The sequence below is a fragment of the Corylus avellana genome, chromosome ca11 (assembly GCF_901000735.1).
Source record: "Corylus avellana chromosome ca11, CavTom2PMs-1.0".
Classification (NCBI taxonomy): domain Eukaryota; kingdom Viridiplantae; phylum Streptophyta; class Magnoliopsida; order Fagales; family Betulaceae; genus Corylus; species Corylus avellana.
The window spans coordinates 14,711,619-14,727,090 of record NC_081551.1 but is presented as its reverse complement, the minus strand read 5'-3'; the positions used below and the strand labels follow the sequence as shown (position 1 = coordinate 14,727,090).

At 36.3% G+C, this 15,472-nt stretch overlaps 2 protein-coding genes across 4 annotated transcripts; both read left to right on the top strand.

The window, feature by feature from the left end:
* Positions 1-1,387: 1,387 nt before the first annotated feature.
* LOC132165478 (protein ALP1-like) lies at positions 1,388-4,600 on the top strand. 3 transcript variants are annotated; one of them, XM_059576063.1, is made up of 3 exons: positions 1,388-2,772; positions 3,581-3,678; positions 3,823-4,600. In XM_059576063.1, exons 1-2 carry the CDS (start codon positions 1,417-1,419, stop codon positions 3,590-3,592), a joined length of 1,368 nt encoding a protein of 455 aa, XP_059432046.1. In that variant the 5' UTR covers positions 1,388-1,416; the 3' UTR covers positions 3,593-3,678; positions 3,823-4,600. The 3 variants fall into 3 exon arrangements, with proteins under 3 accessions (XP_059432046.1, XP_059432044.1, XP_059432043.1); XM_059576061.1 differs by having other exon boundaries at positions 1,388-3,087; positions 3,931-4,600; XM_059576060.1 differs by having other exon boundaries at positions 1,388-3,087.
* An 8,153-nt stretch (positions 4,601-12,753) lies between these two features.
* Positions 12,754-13,867, top strand: LOC132166240 (uncharacterized). Its single transcript, XM_059577018.1, has one exon. It carries the CDS (start codon positions 12,850-12,852, stop codon positions 13,699-13,701), a length of 852 nt encoding a protein of 283 aa, XP_059433001.1. The 5' UTR covers positions 12,754-12,849; the 3' UTR covers positions 13,702-13,867.
* Positions 13,868-15,472: the final 1,605 nt, after the last annotated feature.

The window sequence follows — 15,472 nt, the reverse complement described above, 5'->3', positions numbered from 1 at the left end:
AATGTAGCCCAAACCACGTATATAATGTTAGAACCAATATAATTTAAAACCATTTAACATAGGAACAAACAATTAGAAACAGATTAAGTATGTGCCAATATTTAATCCTTCCTAGCTAAGTTCATATTCAATACCAAGAAAGGTCAATATTAGAAAATGTTTTTCTTCCTAATTCAATTGGTAAAACTCAATAAGGGTTCATAGCTTCTAAAGACCATAATTAGTATATGTTGTAATCACAACCAAAAGACAAAGTAGAGATAAGAGACAGGATGTAGTAATTGAGTGAAATGCTCATGACATGTTTTAAACAATTTTCTCTCTGAGAATATCCCGAATGTACGGTAATTGAATGAAATGCTCCTTACACATTTACACATTTTATATTCCAAATGATAATTTGTACGAAGATTTTTTTTTTTTAATTTTTTTATTAAGTATAAGTGAACGAACTACAAGCAACACACATAACAACAATAAAAATCAGAAAAAACCAAAACTGAATACAAGCAAATCAATAGAAAAATTTAATCCAGATAGACTTCTAAGACCTCACTACTTCGGAGAAAAACCAAGAAGGTAGATGACGAGCGGGGAATGCAGCCAACAAAGCTGGTGATTGAAACCTTCCATGGAAGAAAACAATCGGGACTTAGGTAATAATCAGCTTTTGAGTGAACTAGAGAGATTAAGAAAAATATATACTATAGTTGCGGGATCTCTTTATTGGATGATGAGTCTAAAGCCCAACCAAAAATGGATTGTGTTAAAGCTTAGATCGGGAGAAGAGCATGAGGACTATGTCTCTATTGCAAGAGACACATGGTAGCGGTGGCGCGTGTAGCCAACACGTGCCAGGAAGGCGTTGTGCTTCATGAAGAATTTATTGCATTTTCTTTTCATCATCTTCCGCTAGAATCTTCTTTTAGCTAAGCCTTTTATATAATTTTGTTTAATCATTATACAAAACCACAATAAAGAGACCCACCAAATAAAGGTGGACATTTTGTACATATGATATGGAAATGCCCTATCATTATTATATACCAAAGAAAAACAAAGAAGAAAGAAGAAAATTTCGATATTAGGCCTAAGCGAACAAATTAAACTTCAATTAGATGCCTAAACTCAAAGAACCACTTAACATGTGGACTTCTAGCAATTTGCTAGCAAAAGTAGCAGACTTTATGCTCAAAAGGGACTTTTATCAAACACGTAGCAGAGATAACACGTAAACAAAAACAATTTCTCTGAAATTGTAGGAGATGTTGATCCATTTAATTGATCTATTTTTTATTTTTTTATTTTTTTAATACACGTGGCTTCCATCCTTTGAAAAAGAGCAAAAACTGTTGGCTTCTATGGGGATGTGAGCCGCTGGCTCCTCTCTAAGTTCTAACGAAGTAGCGGAACAGCATGGAAGGGAGCCAACTCCAAAGCCCAAACACACAAGCAGACACAGCCATGGCTGCCGGCTGCGACGGAGCTAGAGAGCCCACCACCACCACCACCACCACCATCACCAAATCCACCGCCAAACGCAAGACCTGCCAGAAAACTCGGCTAATGCACCAACATCAGAAGCAGAAGCACCTCTTAACTCTCATTTCGAGGGCCACCTCGGCCGCCCACTCCTTCCTCCGCCGCCACGACCTCCGCCTCCTTCCTTCCCAGATCCTAACCCTGGAGTCCCTCCTCTCCTCCTCTTTCCTCTCCATCTCCTCCCTCCTCTCCTCCTCTTCCCCCTCCCGGTCTCTTCCTCCCCAACCTCCCCAACAATGCTGGTTCCACCGCCTCCTCTCCGCCTCCACCCAACACGACCCCCGCTGGTCCCACTTCTTCCACATTTCCAAACCCTCCTTCACTCTCCTCCTCTCCTTCCTCTCCCCTCTTCTCTCCACCTCTCTTCCCTCCGTCCCTCCCGATTACGCTCTCGCCTCCGCGCTTTACCGCTTGGCCCACGCTGCGCCCTACAAGGCCGTGGCACGCCGCTTCGGGCTCCGTTCCGCCGAGGCCTGCCGCGCGTTCTACGCGGTGTGCAAGGCCGTGAATGAGAGACTGGGGCATTTGTTCGAGCTTAGAGCTGATACAGACAGAATTGTGGTGGGTTTCGGGTGGATTTCGCTGCCCAATTGCTGCGGAGTTTTGGGGTTTGGGAGGTTTGGTGTTGAAGGTCAGGTGCTTGGAAAAAATGGGTCGGTGATGGTTCAGGCATTGGTGGACTCTGAAGGGAGGTTCTTGGACGTCTCCGCCGGGTGGCCCAGCACGATGAAGCCTGAAGCCATTTTCCGTCAGAGTAAGCTCTATTTGGGAGTTGAGCAATCGAGGGAGTTGTTGAATGGGCCAATGTATAAGCTTAGCGATGGCAATTCGATTCCTCAGTACATATTGGGGGAGTCTTGCTTCCCTCTATTGCCTTGGCTTTTAACACCCTATGTCAGAGCTAACGAGGAAGATAGTTTTGGTTCGTCGGAACGGAAATTTAATTCCGTACATAGTCGGGCAATGGGATTGGTTTGCACGGCGTTTGGGAGAGTTCGGGCTCGGTGGCAGCTTCTGTCGAAGCGGTGGAAGGAGGAGTGTGTTGAGTTTTTGCCTTTTGTTATTGTTACAGGGTGTCTGCTGCATAATTTTCTGATTAAGTGCAGCGAGCCCATGCCGAATGAAAATCTGGGGTGCTTAAGGGAAGGGGAAGAACTCTCTGTTTTTGAGGGAGAGCTGGATGAGAGTGCGCAGAGGACCAGGGATGCCCTTGCCTCGCATTTGAGCCGGGTAAGCATCAGAAGATGAATGCTTTGCTTACATTTGTAGATTGTAGTTGCTCTGCCTTTCTGTAGTTCTTGTTAATATTGGATTTGGATGACTTGGAATTCAGACAGGATGTGCTTTAGTATATGCTTGTGTTGATGATTACCTTAAGTGTCTGAATTCATTCATCAACAATGAAGAGCAACATATAAAAACATTAGCCATGCATATAAGATGTGGAGATTGGATATCCAAATTTGAAGGTGTCTCATGCGGCATCTCTCCCCTTGATTGTTTGACCAAAATAAGATGAAAAGATTCTGATTTTGCAGCAACATGGTGAGTCATGTAATAGTGTTTGAAGATATAGTATATAGGTGCACTATCTTTCACCTAAATTTTTTTATGGGGGAATTCTCCGTCATAATGTTAGCTGAAAAAAATTTTAATCATTGGAAGTCAGTAAAGAAATAAGATTGTTCTGCACATATACGTAGTTATCTAGATGTAGGTTCTGATCTTTCTTAAGTTGCTAGTAATGTACTAATATGATGGAACCATGCACATTTTCAATAAGAATTGATGGACTCGACTCAATATCCCTAACAAAAATTATTGTACGAGAAATGCTGCGTATACTTTAAAGTGCTTACTCCTTAATGTGACACTGAAAATTAACATTGAATTTTGAACAAATTGACCAGTATATTTCATATCAATGGCGATTTTCATTGTCACATAAGGGAATATGCACTTGAAAGTACATGTAACATTTCTCATGAGTTGAAATGCTTGTCTATGTTATCGAATCTGACATTGGCAATGGTATCAGATTCTGGAGTGACCATTATGAATAGGAGGCCCCAAAGAAGTGTATTTTCCTCAAAAATGCTTTAATTGAAGGCCACAAATCACAGTTTCCTTTCTCAGGTGAGAATGAATTTTACCATTACGGTTCTCTCTGTCATAGGTTAGAAATTGTGATTGAAATTGGTCCTCTAAGACTGTGTTATGAAGGTTTAGTGCACCTATCTTGCGAAGCTTTTCAATTTCAGGAAAAAATATGCATTTCAGGTTGCTGCAGGAGAGGTTGATTCATGAAAAGCTTAATTATGGACTGATCTGATATGGGACAAAAGCCAGAAACATTTGTGCTACTAACATGGATGTTATGATATTCAGGCAACGAGGAATTGTGCTAGAGACATCACTATAAGAAGGAGAAAGAAGCTTAATTTGTCAATGCGGCAGTGCCGTTGCCAAATTCAATGAGGTGGTGCTTCTTGCGGGCGAATAGGAAATTATTAATAATCCATTCTTCAATTTGAAAATCTATAACACAAACATGTAATGGAACACCCCAACTCTCTGGACAACGATCCTGTAAATTTCAAATGAAATGAATATGAGTAATGCTAAGTACACAGTTTCATCCAGATGGTGGGTGTTTCCTTCATCCAGATGGTGGGTGTTTCCTTCACAATTAGTGGAATGGGGATCACTTATTAGAGTGGTCCTCACGAAAGTGAAAAGAAAAAACCTTTCTATCCAGATGAAAATGTGGTACGTAACATTACTCAATGGATTCTACTGTCTATTTTATGGTTATGATTTAAAGTTTGTGTATCTAATGGTATAAATGATTCCATATTATTTTATTTTTTTTTAAAAAAAAAAACGTGTCAACATTTACTTCATACATACACTATTATATGCACAAACTTTAAATAATAATCATAAAATGGATACTATCCATTTCATTTGAAATAAAGAGGATCCTATTCCCAACTTGTTAGGGTTAGTTTTGTTATCATAAAAGCTTCATACGCAAAGGCATTAAGGACCTGTTTGAGATTGTGTTTAAGATGCTTAAAGGTGCTTTTAACATTCAAAAAGTCCGTTTGAGATTGTGTTTGAAGAAAAAAGTACTCGTTTGGTAAAAAAATTAAAAGCGCTTTTAAAGGTCCAAAAAGCCTAAAAATTGTCAAAAAAACACTTTTGACAAAAGCTTAAAAATGCAGTTTTTGCTTAAAAGCTCTTTTTGACTTAAAAGTTCTATTTCTCAAATGCAATCCTAAATATGCTCTAAATAAGACAACCAGAGCACTCACATCTGATTCAATAAAATAACCTTTCGACTAGGGGTGAGTATCGATTCGCTCGGTGTCGGTAGGGGCATTTTCGCCTGCCAATTCGTAAAAGTTGGTTAAGTCGATTAATTAACTAATTTCATATCGACAATGAATAGTTTCGACTTTTTGGGTTAATCCGTTAAGAGGTAGTCGGTTAAGTCGGTTAAGTCGGTTAATTATCGGTTATAAGTTTTTATGTTAAGATTTATCAATTTCTTTGTACCTACAGAATCAATAAAGAATATGTTTTATAAATAAAAATAAAAAATAAATTCATGGAATACGACCAAAATGACAACTATAAATCAGCTAGACAAACATAATATAGAAGTTACCAAATAAAAGTCAAAATTCACTCGAAAAATCGGTTAAGTTGGTTAATTGATAATTTTTTTTTTCTACCGCCTTTTGAATCGGACCGATGTTGAAATAGTATTTTTATTACGCTTACCGACAGGTGGAAGTCAGTTGTTGGTCAATGATGGTTTGGTGGCGGCTAGTAGGCAGTAAACGGTTAATCTGCCTACTCCTACTTTTGCCTATTTTGTTGAGCTATACTGTTAGAAACATTTTGTAAATGGCTTAACAAAGTAATCAAACATTTGTTGAGTAGCTATAGTTAGGGGTGGGTATCGGTCAAACCGGTTCGGTTTTTCCTATTTCCAGTTACTGAATTGAAATTATCAGTTAATCGGTTTCTTAACCGATATCGTTTTGATAAGCTTTTATTCCGAAAATTTCGGTTAAAATGGTTTTCGTGGGTTTTTTTATTATGTAAAAAAAGCTTTGACATTGCACTGCCAACCCACGATGCTCCGACATTGCACCACTCGGCTCCGATGCTACACGAGGCTTCAAGACTAAGAGAGTGAGAGGGGCGTGCAAGAGAGTCAAAGATGAGAGAGCTTGAGAGTGAGATGTTGTGTTGAGAGAGTTGGGGTGGTTGATTTAGGGTTAGGGTTAGGAGGAAAAGAGAGAAAGAGAGGTGGCGGAGTATATTCTTACCAAAACTTAATGGTAAGAGAGAAACAGAGGGTATATATATTCTTTTACCAAAACCGGTTCTAGCTTTTCCTATTTCCAAAGCACTAATTGAAATTATCGATTAATTCCGCTTTCTAACCGAGTCACTGGATAAGCTTTTATTCAAAATTTTGCTAAATTTGGTGAATCGGGTTAAACGGGTTTCCCCATGAGTTTTTTTTTATAATGTAAAAGCTTTGACACCTAATCGCCAACCCAAGATGTTCGAAGACAAAACTACCTGTGGGGTCTCGGTCGCTTCATGAGGCTTCAAGACCAAGAGAGTGGGAGAGGGCGCGAGAGAGTCAGATGAGAGTTCTGGAGTGAGAGGTTGCGGGGCCGAGAGAGTTGGGGGGGGGGGGGGTGGTTGGGACGAAAAGAGAGAAAGAGAGGTATATATTTCTACCAAAACGACGGGGAGGGTTAAGAGAGAAAGAGAGGTATATATATATTCTTACCAAAACGACGTCGTTTTGGTTTCAATTAAAAACAAAATTATTATTAATAGTTATTGCGCCATTTTGTAATAATTAAGAATTATTATTAAAAAAGAAATTAAGAATTACATTTATACCCCCACTATCGGTTTCTTATCGGGTATATCAAAAACTGATAACCAAATTTTTTTAATCGATTACCGACCGAACTGTTCGGTATAGAAATTTTAACCGATTACCAACCGATATCTTTCGGTTGCGGTTAATATCAGTTCGATCACAATCGATAGGCAATTGGTTAATTTGCTCACCCCTAGCTATAGTACTCAATAAAGTTGTTTAGCACTGTAGCTCTACAATGCATATCTGATATATATATATATATATATATATATATATATATATATATATATATAATATAGTTCTTTATCTTCTTTGGGAATAGGGAAAATAGATAAATAAATAATATTTTAAATAAAAAAGTGAAAGTTGATAGTTAAAATGTTGGGCCGAATGTAAGTGTTTTGAAAAAATAGATAGTTAATATAGAAAATTTGGATCATTTAGCTAAATATTCGTTGAGATGGATGTGAATGCTCTAAGAGCACTAACATTGGGCTAGCCAAAATAGCTTAAAGGTTATCAATTTGACTCTCTTTTCTAGAAATAGTGAATTTTTTTTTTTTTTAATAAAAAAGAATATTTTAAATGAAAAAGTGAGAGTTGAGAACTAAAATTCTGAGCCGGATGTAAATGCTTAGAAAAGTGAATAACTAAAACAAAAAGTGTTATTTAGCTCAATTTTAATTAAATATTTGTTGTCCGAATGTAAAGGCTCTTATGACCATAATACATGCTTGAATAAAAATCTTCATTAAACTTTAATGAAGATTTTCTTCAAACAAAAATGAGATAAAAGAGTTTTTAAAATATCCCTTGTGTGGGTGCAATCACACAGGCACTAATGCACTGCATCCCATTAAAATATCTCTTGTGCCTTTAGATACTTAAAAGAAACTTAAATGCCAAAAAACATAGCATAAATGCACTTAAATAAACTCCCTATCTACTTGTGCATTTGGCCTCTTAGTTTGTATTTTCCTGACTTGAAAAAAAGAGAGAACAAAACGGCCCAAACGGGTGAGCAAAAAGACTCAGTAAAGAACATTCCCAGCCAATTTAAATTCTGTTGGGTTAACACATTTCTCAAAAATACTTCTTCTTTTAAAACATTTAGTTCCACATATGAAATAAATTTTTTATTTACTACTTTGTAAAGCTGAACTTGAAAACATTTTCTTGATCTTATACTATGGCCTTCACATACAATTACGCCCCGATGCATTGGGTTGCGTGTAATCCTGAAGGACTGTCTCATCTCGTGTCGGAAGAGCCATTTAGGCCAACTAATAAACATTGGTGCACACAATGGCTAAATGTGGTGATGGGCCACTCTTCTTTTAGTGTGGTACGCTTTTTAATTTATACCAACTTTGACACTGTGTTGTGACTTCTATGTTTCATACATCTTTAATTTATTCCTTCTTGAATTTTTATCTCATCATCTTCAACTCAATATGAAAGGGGTTTTTCTCTGTTTTCCATTCAACATAAGTTTCCATAAATAGAATAATTACTTAATTTGGAAACATAAGTCTACCTACACACACTTAGAAGAATTTCTAAACACCCCCACCCCCTCCTTAGTTTTGGATCAACTTCAAAAATGAAATTTTTATTTTAAATAAACATTTATTTCTTGAAAATACATTTTGTTTCTATTTATTGATTTTTAACACATTCTTGACTTAGAAAATCAATTATCTCCTCATTTTTACTTGAGAAAATTCCCCTAAAAAAATTAAAATATATTTTTTGGACTTTCTGATTTGGGGAATTGCCATGAATGGCCCACTTAAACCTTCTCTCCTAACTAGTTTCTCAATTCTAAAGCCCTAGACAACTTAAACGGGCTTAAAAACTTAACATTCTAGTTTGGTTCCAATTAGCTAAAAACGCCTCTTGAGGCCCATAACATTCTCACAATGGGTCAAATACATGTTCAATAAAACTTCTGGAAGTAAAATCAAATCAGTAGGTTTTCATACAATTTCTTGAAAAATTAACCTTGTTTTAAACCTGATTTTTCCATAAAATGTACAATTATAACATAAATCGGTTTCTATAACTTTTAGAGGACCTTTTGGTGAACTGTTTGGCCTCTGGAGGTTCTTCCATGGCCGAATTTCAAGTCTCACAAATCAGGTTTTTAAAATATTTTTCTAAGATTATAGTTTATGATACTGATAATTAATTTAGTAATGAATATATTTTTAATAAACTAAGAGCCATCATATATTTTGGCTATGGCTGTGGCCCACTTAATGATTCTTGATCAGGTTGTGCAATCTAATTGTAATATAATTAAATTATCATGTATCAATGTGATTCTACAAAACAATTTGTGATTGTATGAAATTCGGTTGATAATTCGGTCGAAGTTCGTTTGGCCGAAATGATGAGAACCACCGGTACAAATTCTTGAGAGCCTCGCTTGATATTTCGATCGAACTTAATGTTTGTTCAATTGAACTTGCGGTTGGGTAGTTTTGTAAGTTTCGTTTTCAAGCTAATTCTACATAAGTCTATTAAGGATGGCTTGACTATAAGACTCTGGTATATTTCTTAGTTTTCCAATAAAAAAACACTCAAGGAGTGACTTTTCTTGAATTTGTGGAAGAGTTGTGAGTTATTGTGCTTTAGATTCAGCTTCCCACCACACCACATTGCGTTAGTTAGTATCAAAGTCTAGGTGCGCTGCATTAGTTGGTATTAAAGCCCAACTACTTTCCTACCATGGAACATAGAGGAGCACATGGAGAAAGATATGCAACCATTAGCGATGTGTATGAATGCAACGAGATAGCAAGTAATAAACAACCCAACCCATCAACCTAATTGATTAACCTAATCAAAATTTTCTCAACCCAACCCAATGTGAATCTCATTTTTCCATCCTATTCTAAAGAATGGAATAGCCATGCAAGAAAACACTACATCAAAAGGAAAATTACTAAAATCATGGAGGCAATGGTTGTTGTCGTCTGAGACTTCTTATATACAATTTTTTTTTTTCTTTGAACTTCAACCGAACTTCCAACAAATTTTTTTTGTATTTCTCTTGACGGATAGTTTTGACCTAATAAATATTGGAATTTGAAACTTTTCATGAAATATTAAGTTGTAGCCATTTGAATAAGTTTTCCAACACAACCAAGTTTTCCTTCATCTGATGTCGAAATTACAAGATATTATTAGGATGAAAAAATGTAGTACTTCAACACCACATAATATTATTAGGTAGCTTTGATATCATTGGTAACGAACCATTTCTTTTTCGATTTTAAAAACACTATTACTATTGTCTAATGATAATACTTTATACAAATTTGACTTATTTGATGAAAACGTATGAACTTTGGATGATGATAGGCATACTATGTTTGTATGTTGTTTTGTCTGATGTGTTGTAAAATGTAAAGCGTAAAAAAATATTTATTTTTAGGGTGGATTTAAGATAATGTTCATAAATTTTATCCTTTTTTTTTTATTATTTTTTTCTCTCTCTCTCTTAATTTCAATTAACAAAAAAATGGTGTTAGAAATATAATACGCAACTAAATAAAATATTCAATACATCTCATTCACTAAAATTGGATCTTATTAAGTTGTTACACGTACTATATCTTTTGAATCTCCAACAATTTCTCTCCCCAGTGGTGGAGCACACTACTAGAGCGAGACTCACAATATCAACAGTCTAAGGGTCCGTTTAGGTTTCTGATTTGCTAAAAGTGTGATTCAAAAATAGCGATTTGAAAACGTGATTTTTAAAAACATAATTAAACATTTAACAAAATCACGATTTCACCTTTAAAATTCTGTGTTTTTTTTTTTCAAAAAATCATTACATGTGATTTGAAAATGCTAATTTTCTGCATTTTTCAAATCGCAATTTTTTAAAAGCGCAATTCCAAACAATCTATTTTCTGCAATTTGGTTTAAAATCTCACTTTTTGTCTATGAAATCGCAATGCGAAATGCACCCTTAGTGTCTTACGAATTAGGATCTCTCAATTTTAAATAAACTGGATAATATCTAGTTAGTTATAGCGGATGCGTATTTTTGTCATCTCAAAATGTAAAAAGACAAAAATACCCATCCACTATAACTAACTGGATATTATTCAATTCATTTGAAATTGAGAGGACTTTCCAGTGTCTTACACACTAAAAATGAGAATGAGAGAGAGATATCAGATTTTCACAAATTCTATGTGGGAGTCATGGATGTATCTTTTCTCACCTTTTTTTTTTTATTTTTTTTTTATTTATTTTTTTTTATATCGAGGAACCTCTACAAGGCAGGGCCCTTCGGACCCACCCCTGCAGAGTAAACCCCGGCCCCGTGCACCGCACCATCGGAAGTTTCCCTACACGGAACAGGGTAAGTCACTGGCTATTCACCAGAGGGGTGTGGCCCCAAGGGGGAGGTAGCACCTGGTGGGTTTCGAACCTGAGACCACTGAGGAGCAAACTCAGAGCCCCAGGCTTTACTCCCTAACCACCAAGCCAACCCCTTGGGGTTATCTTTTCTCACCTTTTACTCACGGGATAAAGATTCTCATCAATATTTTAGCTATCTATATTGCTAGTAAATGTGAGAGATTTCTAATGGGAACAACTTATTCAAGTAGGTATCTTGTTAAAGCATATGAACCCCATAAAAACTCTCTCACGTCTAGCAATCAAAACAACGAATTAACATCTGAAACGTTGGCTGTGAAGTAATGTTGTGCATTCATTTGGGCTGCCAACTAAAGGACACCCATTAATCCCCACAAAAGGGAAGAAATGCAGCACTAGAGATCATCAATTGTTATATCATTTTTCCCTTTTCTCCCTTCCAGAAACCACCATTATTATATGGAGCAGGTAGAACACCATTCAGTAGGGCTTCATGGCAGCAGGGGCCCCTTAATGGTGTCCCATTTTGACTTCCATCGACAAAATTTGGTAGTCGGTTGTTGATTTTGCCCCTCCCCTGTGTACTCCTTATTGAATTTAACTACTTTTTTGTTTGGCCCTTGGACTTTTAAAGCCTTACTAAAGGATTTACCTGCCCACTATCTCACTCCAAAGTAGATTTTGGACTTATTTATTTGTCAATTAAAACATTAGGTTTGATACTAAATCTTCTTGATGCTGCCATCTATCTTTTTCCATTTGATTTGACCATTTTTCTTATAACCCAATTTTTTTTTTTTTTTTTTTTTTTTAAACTTCCACTCGTTTTGACACTACCTCCAAAGTTTAATAACACTCAATTATCGATATCCTTAATTAAGAGTTTTTTTTAACTTCTGGGAACACTTTCAAAACACGTGGAAGTTTAAGGAGGTTCCTAGGCTACAATTGAATTTATCTTTTATATTTTTTTGTGTATTAATTAGTACAAGTGTCTGTATTTATAAGTATTTATAAGGTTCTCCTAACTCTCCTTATATTGAATATGACCGTAGCTTGATTTTGATCATGTATGAAGCATTGGGCCTTGTTATATAATTGAGGCAACTACCACGATTTTTGATAGTGAAGTGCCTAACCTAGCAGCTACACCAACTACAGTTATAGTAGAAGAAGCACAATTTAGCAGACAGAAAATACAAATTAATCTAATAAAGCGAAATGTATCCCTTAGTTATTAAAAAACATATGCTTCTCACATGTTAAGGGACATATGTCATTTTATTAGATTGATTTGTATGAATTAAGTACAAACCAATTTGTATCAAATTTTTGTCCCAATTTAGCCCACAGGGACGTCTTTGTTGAACATTTTTGTTACAATATATTTCTATATTTTTGTGATGGTGTAATTTGATTACTTTATTTATATCCTATTTATATATTACATTGGCATTATCAAAATCATTAACAAATAAGAGTAAAATTATAACGTCTAACTATTTAAGACTTAATCCCGAGAACGTAGGTCATATACTAAATCCTGTAATGCTTTGTATTTATTCACTTTAATTTTCTTTATGTTTATAAATTCCTTCATAGAATAAGAGATAAGAGTATGAAGGTCAATTCTAACATGATCAATTTAATTAAAGGAGCAAAACTCCTCAACCCTAAATTGTTAACTACAAATATTGTTGCATGCGTGTTAGGTTCAGGTTGTGTCGATGTATAAGTATAAGACTGAATATGTAGGTCAACCCTAATTCGACTTATTCAATTAAACAATTTTACTTGTCGCTTTCAAGTCCCAACTACCATCCAAATTCCATAAAAGAAAGAGACGATAGGGCGTCAAGAGCAATCAGAAACTTAACCACCACATTTACTTGATCAGATCTTCACCTCCTTATCTATCTCTCTCTCTCTCTCTCTCTTTATATATATATATACACACATATTCATGCCCATTAGCTCCTCGCATGTCACCACCATCATCATCATCATCACCACCCATGGACTGGTTCTCCTGGCTATCCAAGACTGCCCTGGAGCCTTCACTTGTCTACGAATATGGCCTTGCTTTGGCTCGCAACGAGCTCCAGCAGGAGGACATAAACTACTTCAACCACGAATTTCTTCAGAGCATGGGAATCTCCGTGGCCAAACACCGGCTAGAGATTCTCAAGCTCGCCAGGAAGGAGGGAGGAGGGCCAGGAAACCTCTCCAGCCTCATCCTGGCAATCAACAAAACCAAGAAGTGCTTCAACAAGTACATTGGCAAGTGGGTTTACCGCGACGACATGTCGTTCAAGGCGGCCCCTCCACAGCCGTTGCCGAGAGGAGCGTTGCTGAGGCGGTACAAGAGCGAGGAGGGCAAGGAGGAGAGGCTGCCGGTGTTCAAGAAGAGGAGCATAACTCTCTCAGGACCTCTTGATGGGAGGGTGAGGGAGAAGGTTATGGTGAATACAAGGAGCTTGAAATTGTCTGGGCCTCTGGATGGGAAGCTGCATGAAAGATTAGCTGGGCCTATGTACACAGCTAGAAGCCCACGATTGTCAGGACCTCAGTATACATCAAGGAGCCCAAAGTTAGCTGGGCCCATGGATGGATGGGCCCCAGAAAGATTGATGGTGACAACAACAAAGAGCCCAAGGCTGCAGGAGAGGTTGATGGTGACAGGGAGGATTCCAGGGACAGCAGGATCTCTGGAGGGGGGGAAAGTTGCAGCCCCTCCAGTGATTTACAGCCATTATAGCCAGGAAAAGGAGGATGTTGATTATGATGATCATTCACTGTGGGCTACACTCTTTCATGATATGAAACCCACTTGAATTTTGTGTTTTTATTTCATCAGAGGAGGCAACAAAATTTGTATTGCTTTTGAGGCTTGTTTATGTGATATATTATATTATATATGATGTCTATAGACTATTATAGTGCACCAATAATGGCATTTTTAGGCCACAAGCATCGACAATAGTGGTTTATTTGCGTGGATTTCCAAATTGCAGCTGTTTTCTCTCTGGATTTCTGAGTTTGTGGATCTTTCCTTCATAAGTTTGTGCATTGGTCTCTACTTTCTTTGAGTTTAATGAAGAAACTTGTTACACGATTCAATATGTGAAAGTTTTGCGTTTTGATTCCTTGGAATGGGCAAAGTACCGACCATTTGATTCAAGTTGTAGTTGAGAGTAGAGTAGAGCTAACAATTCGCGTTCTGTGTGTTAGGTTCGAGTCATGTGCATAAGACTATATATGTCAATCATAATCTGATCAATTTAATTAAATGGGTCAAACCCTTTAACCCTAACTCTCTAACTTTGTATTAGGTTCATGGATTATGTCAAAAATTGCATCTTATTATGTCGCGTGTTAGTTTCGGGTCGTGTCGAAGCATGTGTATAAAATTATATAGGACAATCCTAACACGACCTATTTAATTAAACGGGTCATACTCTTTAACCCTGACCCTTTAATTTCGTGTTGGGTTCGTATCAAGTTCACAGCTCGTGTCAAAAATTGACAGTAATAAGCTTAAGTGCTTATAGCATTAGTTTTTATTTTTCCATTTATTTTATTTTATTTTATTTTTTAACCATTTAAATTTAATTTGAAATTTTTTTTTAAGAAAGAGAGTGAAATTAAATGTTGACCAAATCTTAGTGGAACAACTCAATAGCTTTTGTTTGTGCTCTACGAACTAATTAAAAATAAAATAAAGGAGGATGAATTGCATTGCAAAATTAAATAAGTAATATTACATATTACACTCATATCTTACTTTTATTTTATTGGGCTAATGTGACAGTGTTCATTAACCCTTATTAAAAAAATTATAGACTAATGGAAACGGAAAATGTTATATCTACAAACTTTTCTTCTAAAAATTTGGTTCCTAAATCATGTGTCATCATACCATGAAATCTATTAGGTTGAGAAATGTGTCACCCTTTCATGCAATAGTGACACATCTAAAAACCAATTATACAGAATTTTTTTGATAAAAGTAGCATTTTTCCATGGAAACTACCACAGCAATCTCGTTAAATGGAATAAGATAAAGAGTATAATTTGTAATATTACTCAAATTAAACATATCAAAGTCTAGGTGGGTGGGGCTCTCTTGCTCTCTTTATCTTCATCTGTCATCATCTTCTTCTGCTCTTGCTCCTTCAAAACAACTGTTGAAAATGTCACAACATTACTCAGTATTAATGCAATTACCTATAGTATATAAATGCTATTTATGAACAATAAATGGACTGTTGCCTATTAGTAATGTTTTTAAAGCTGGCATCTCCTTTTAACTTAGTTTTTTTTTGATGAGTTTGTTAAGAGTAGATGAAAATAAAGCCTCTTTAATGGAATTGATGGAAATTTTAGCCTCCACCGTTTGAGTAGCTACTAAAATGATCAAGCAATGTTATAATTACTTGGTGAGAGGAAGGTTTCAACTCTTTTAAGGCAGAGACGGACACAGAGAGACCAGTGTAGGCCATGGCATCCCTCTGGTTTTAAAATCCATCTTTAGCCCAAAAACTTTTAATTTTGCCCTTAGCATAATTTAGGATTGGTCTCACGATGAAAATTAAAAGATTATAA

Coding starts and splice junctions, on each gene's coding strand:
- LOC132165478 (XM_059576061.1), top strand. CDS start 1,417: ATGGAAGGGAGCCAACTCCAAAGCCCAAACACACAAGCAGACACAGCC.
- LOC132166240 (XM_059577018.1), top strand. CDS start 12,850: ATGTCACCACCATCATCATCATCATCACCACCCATGGACTGGTTCTCC.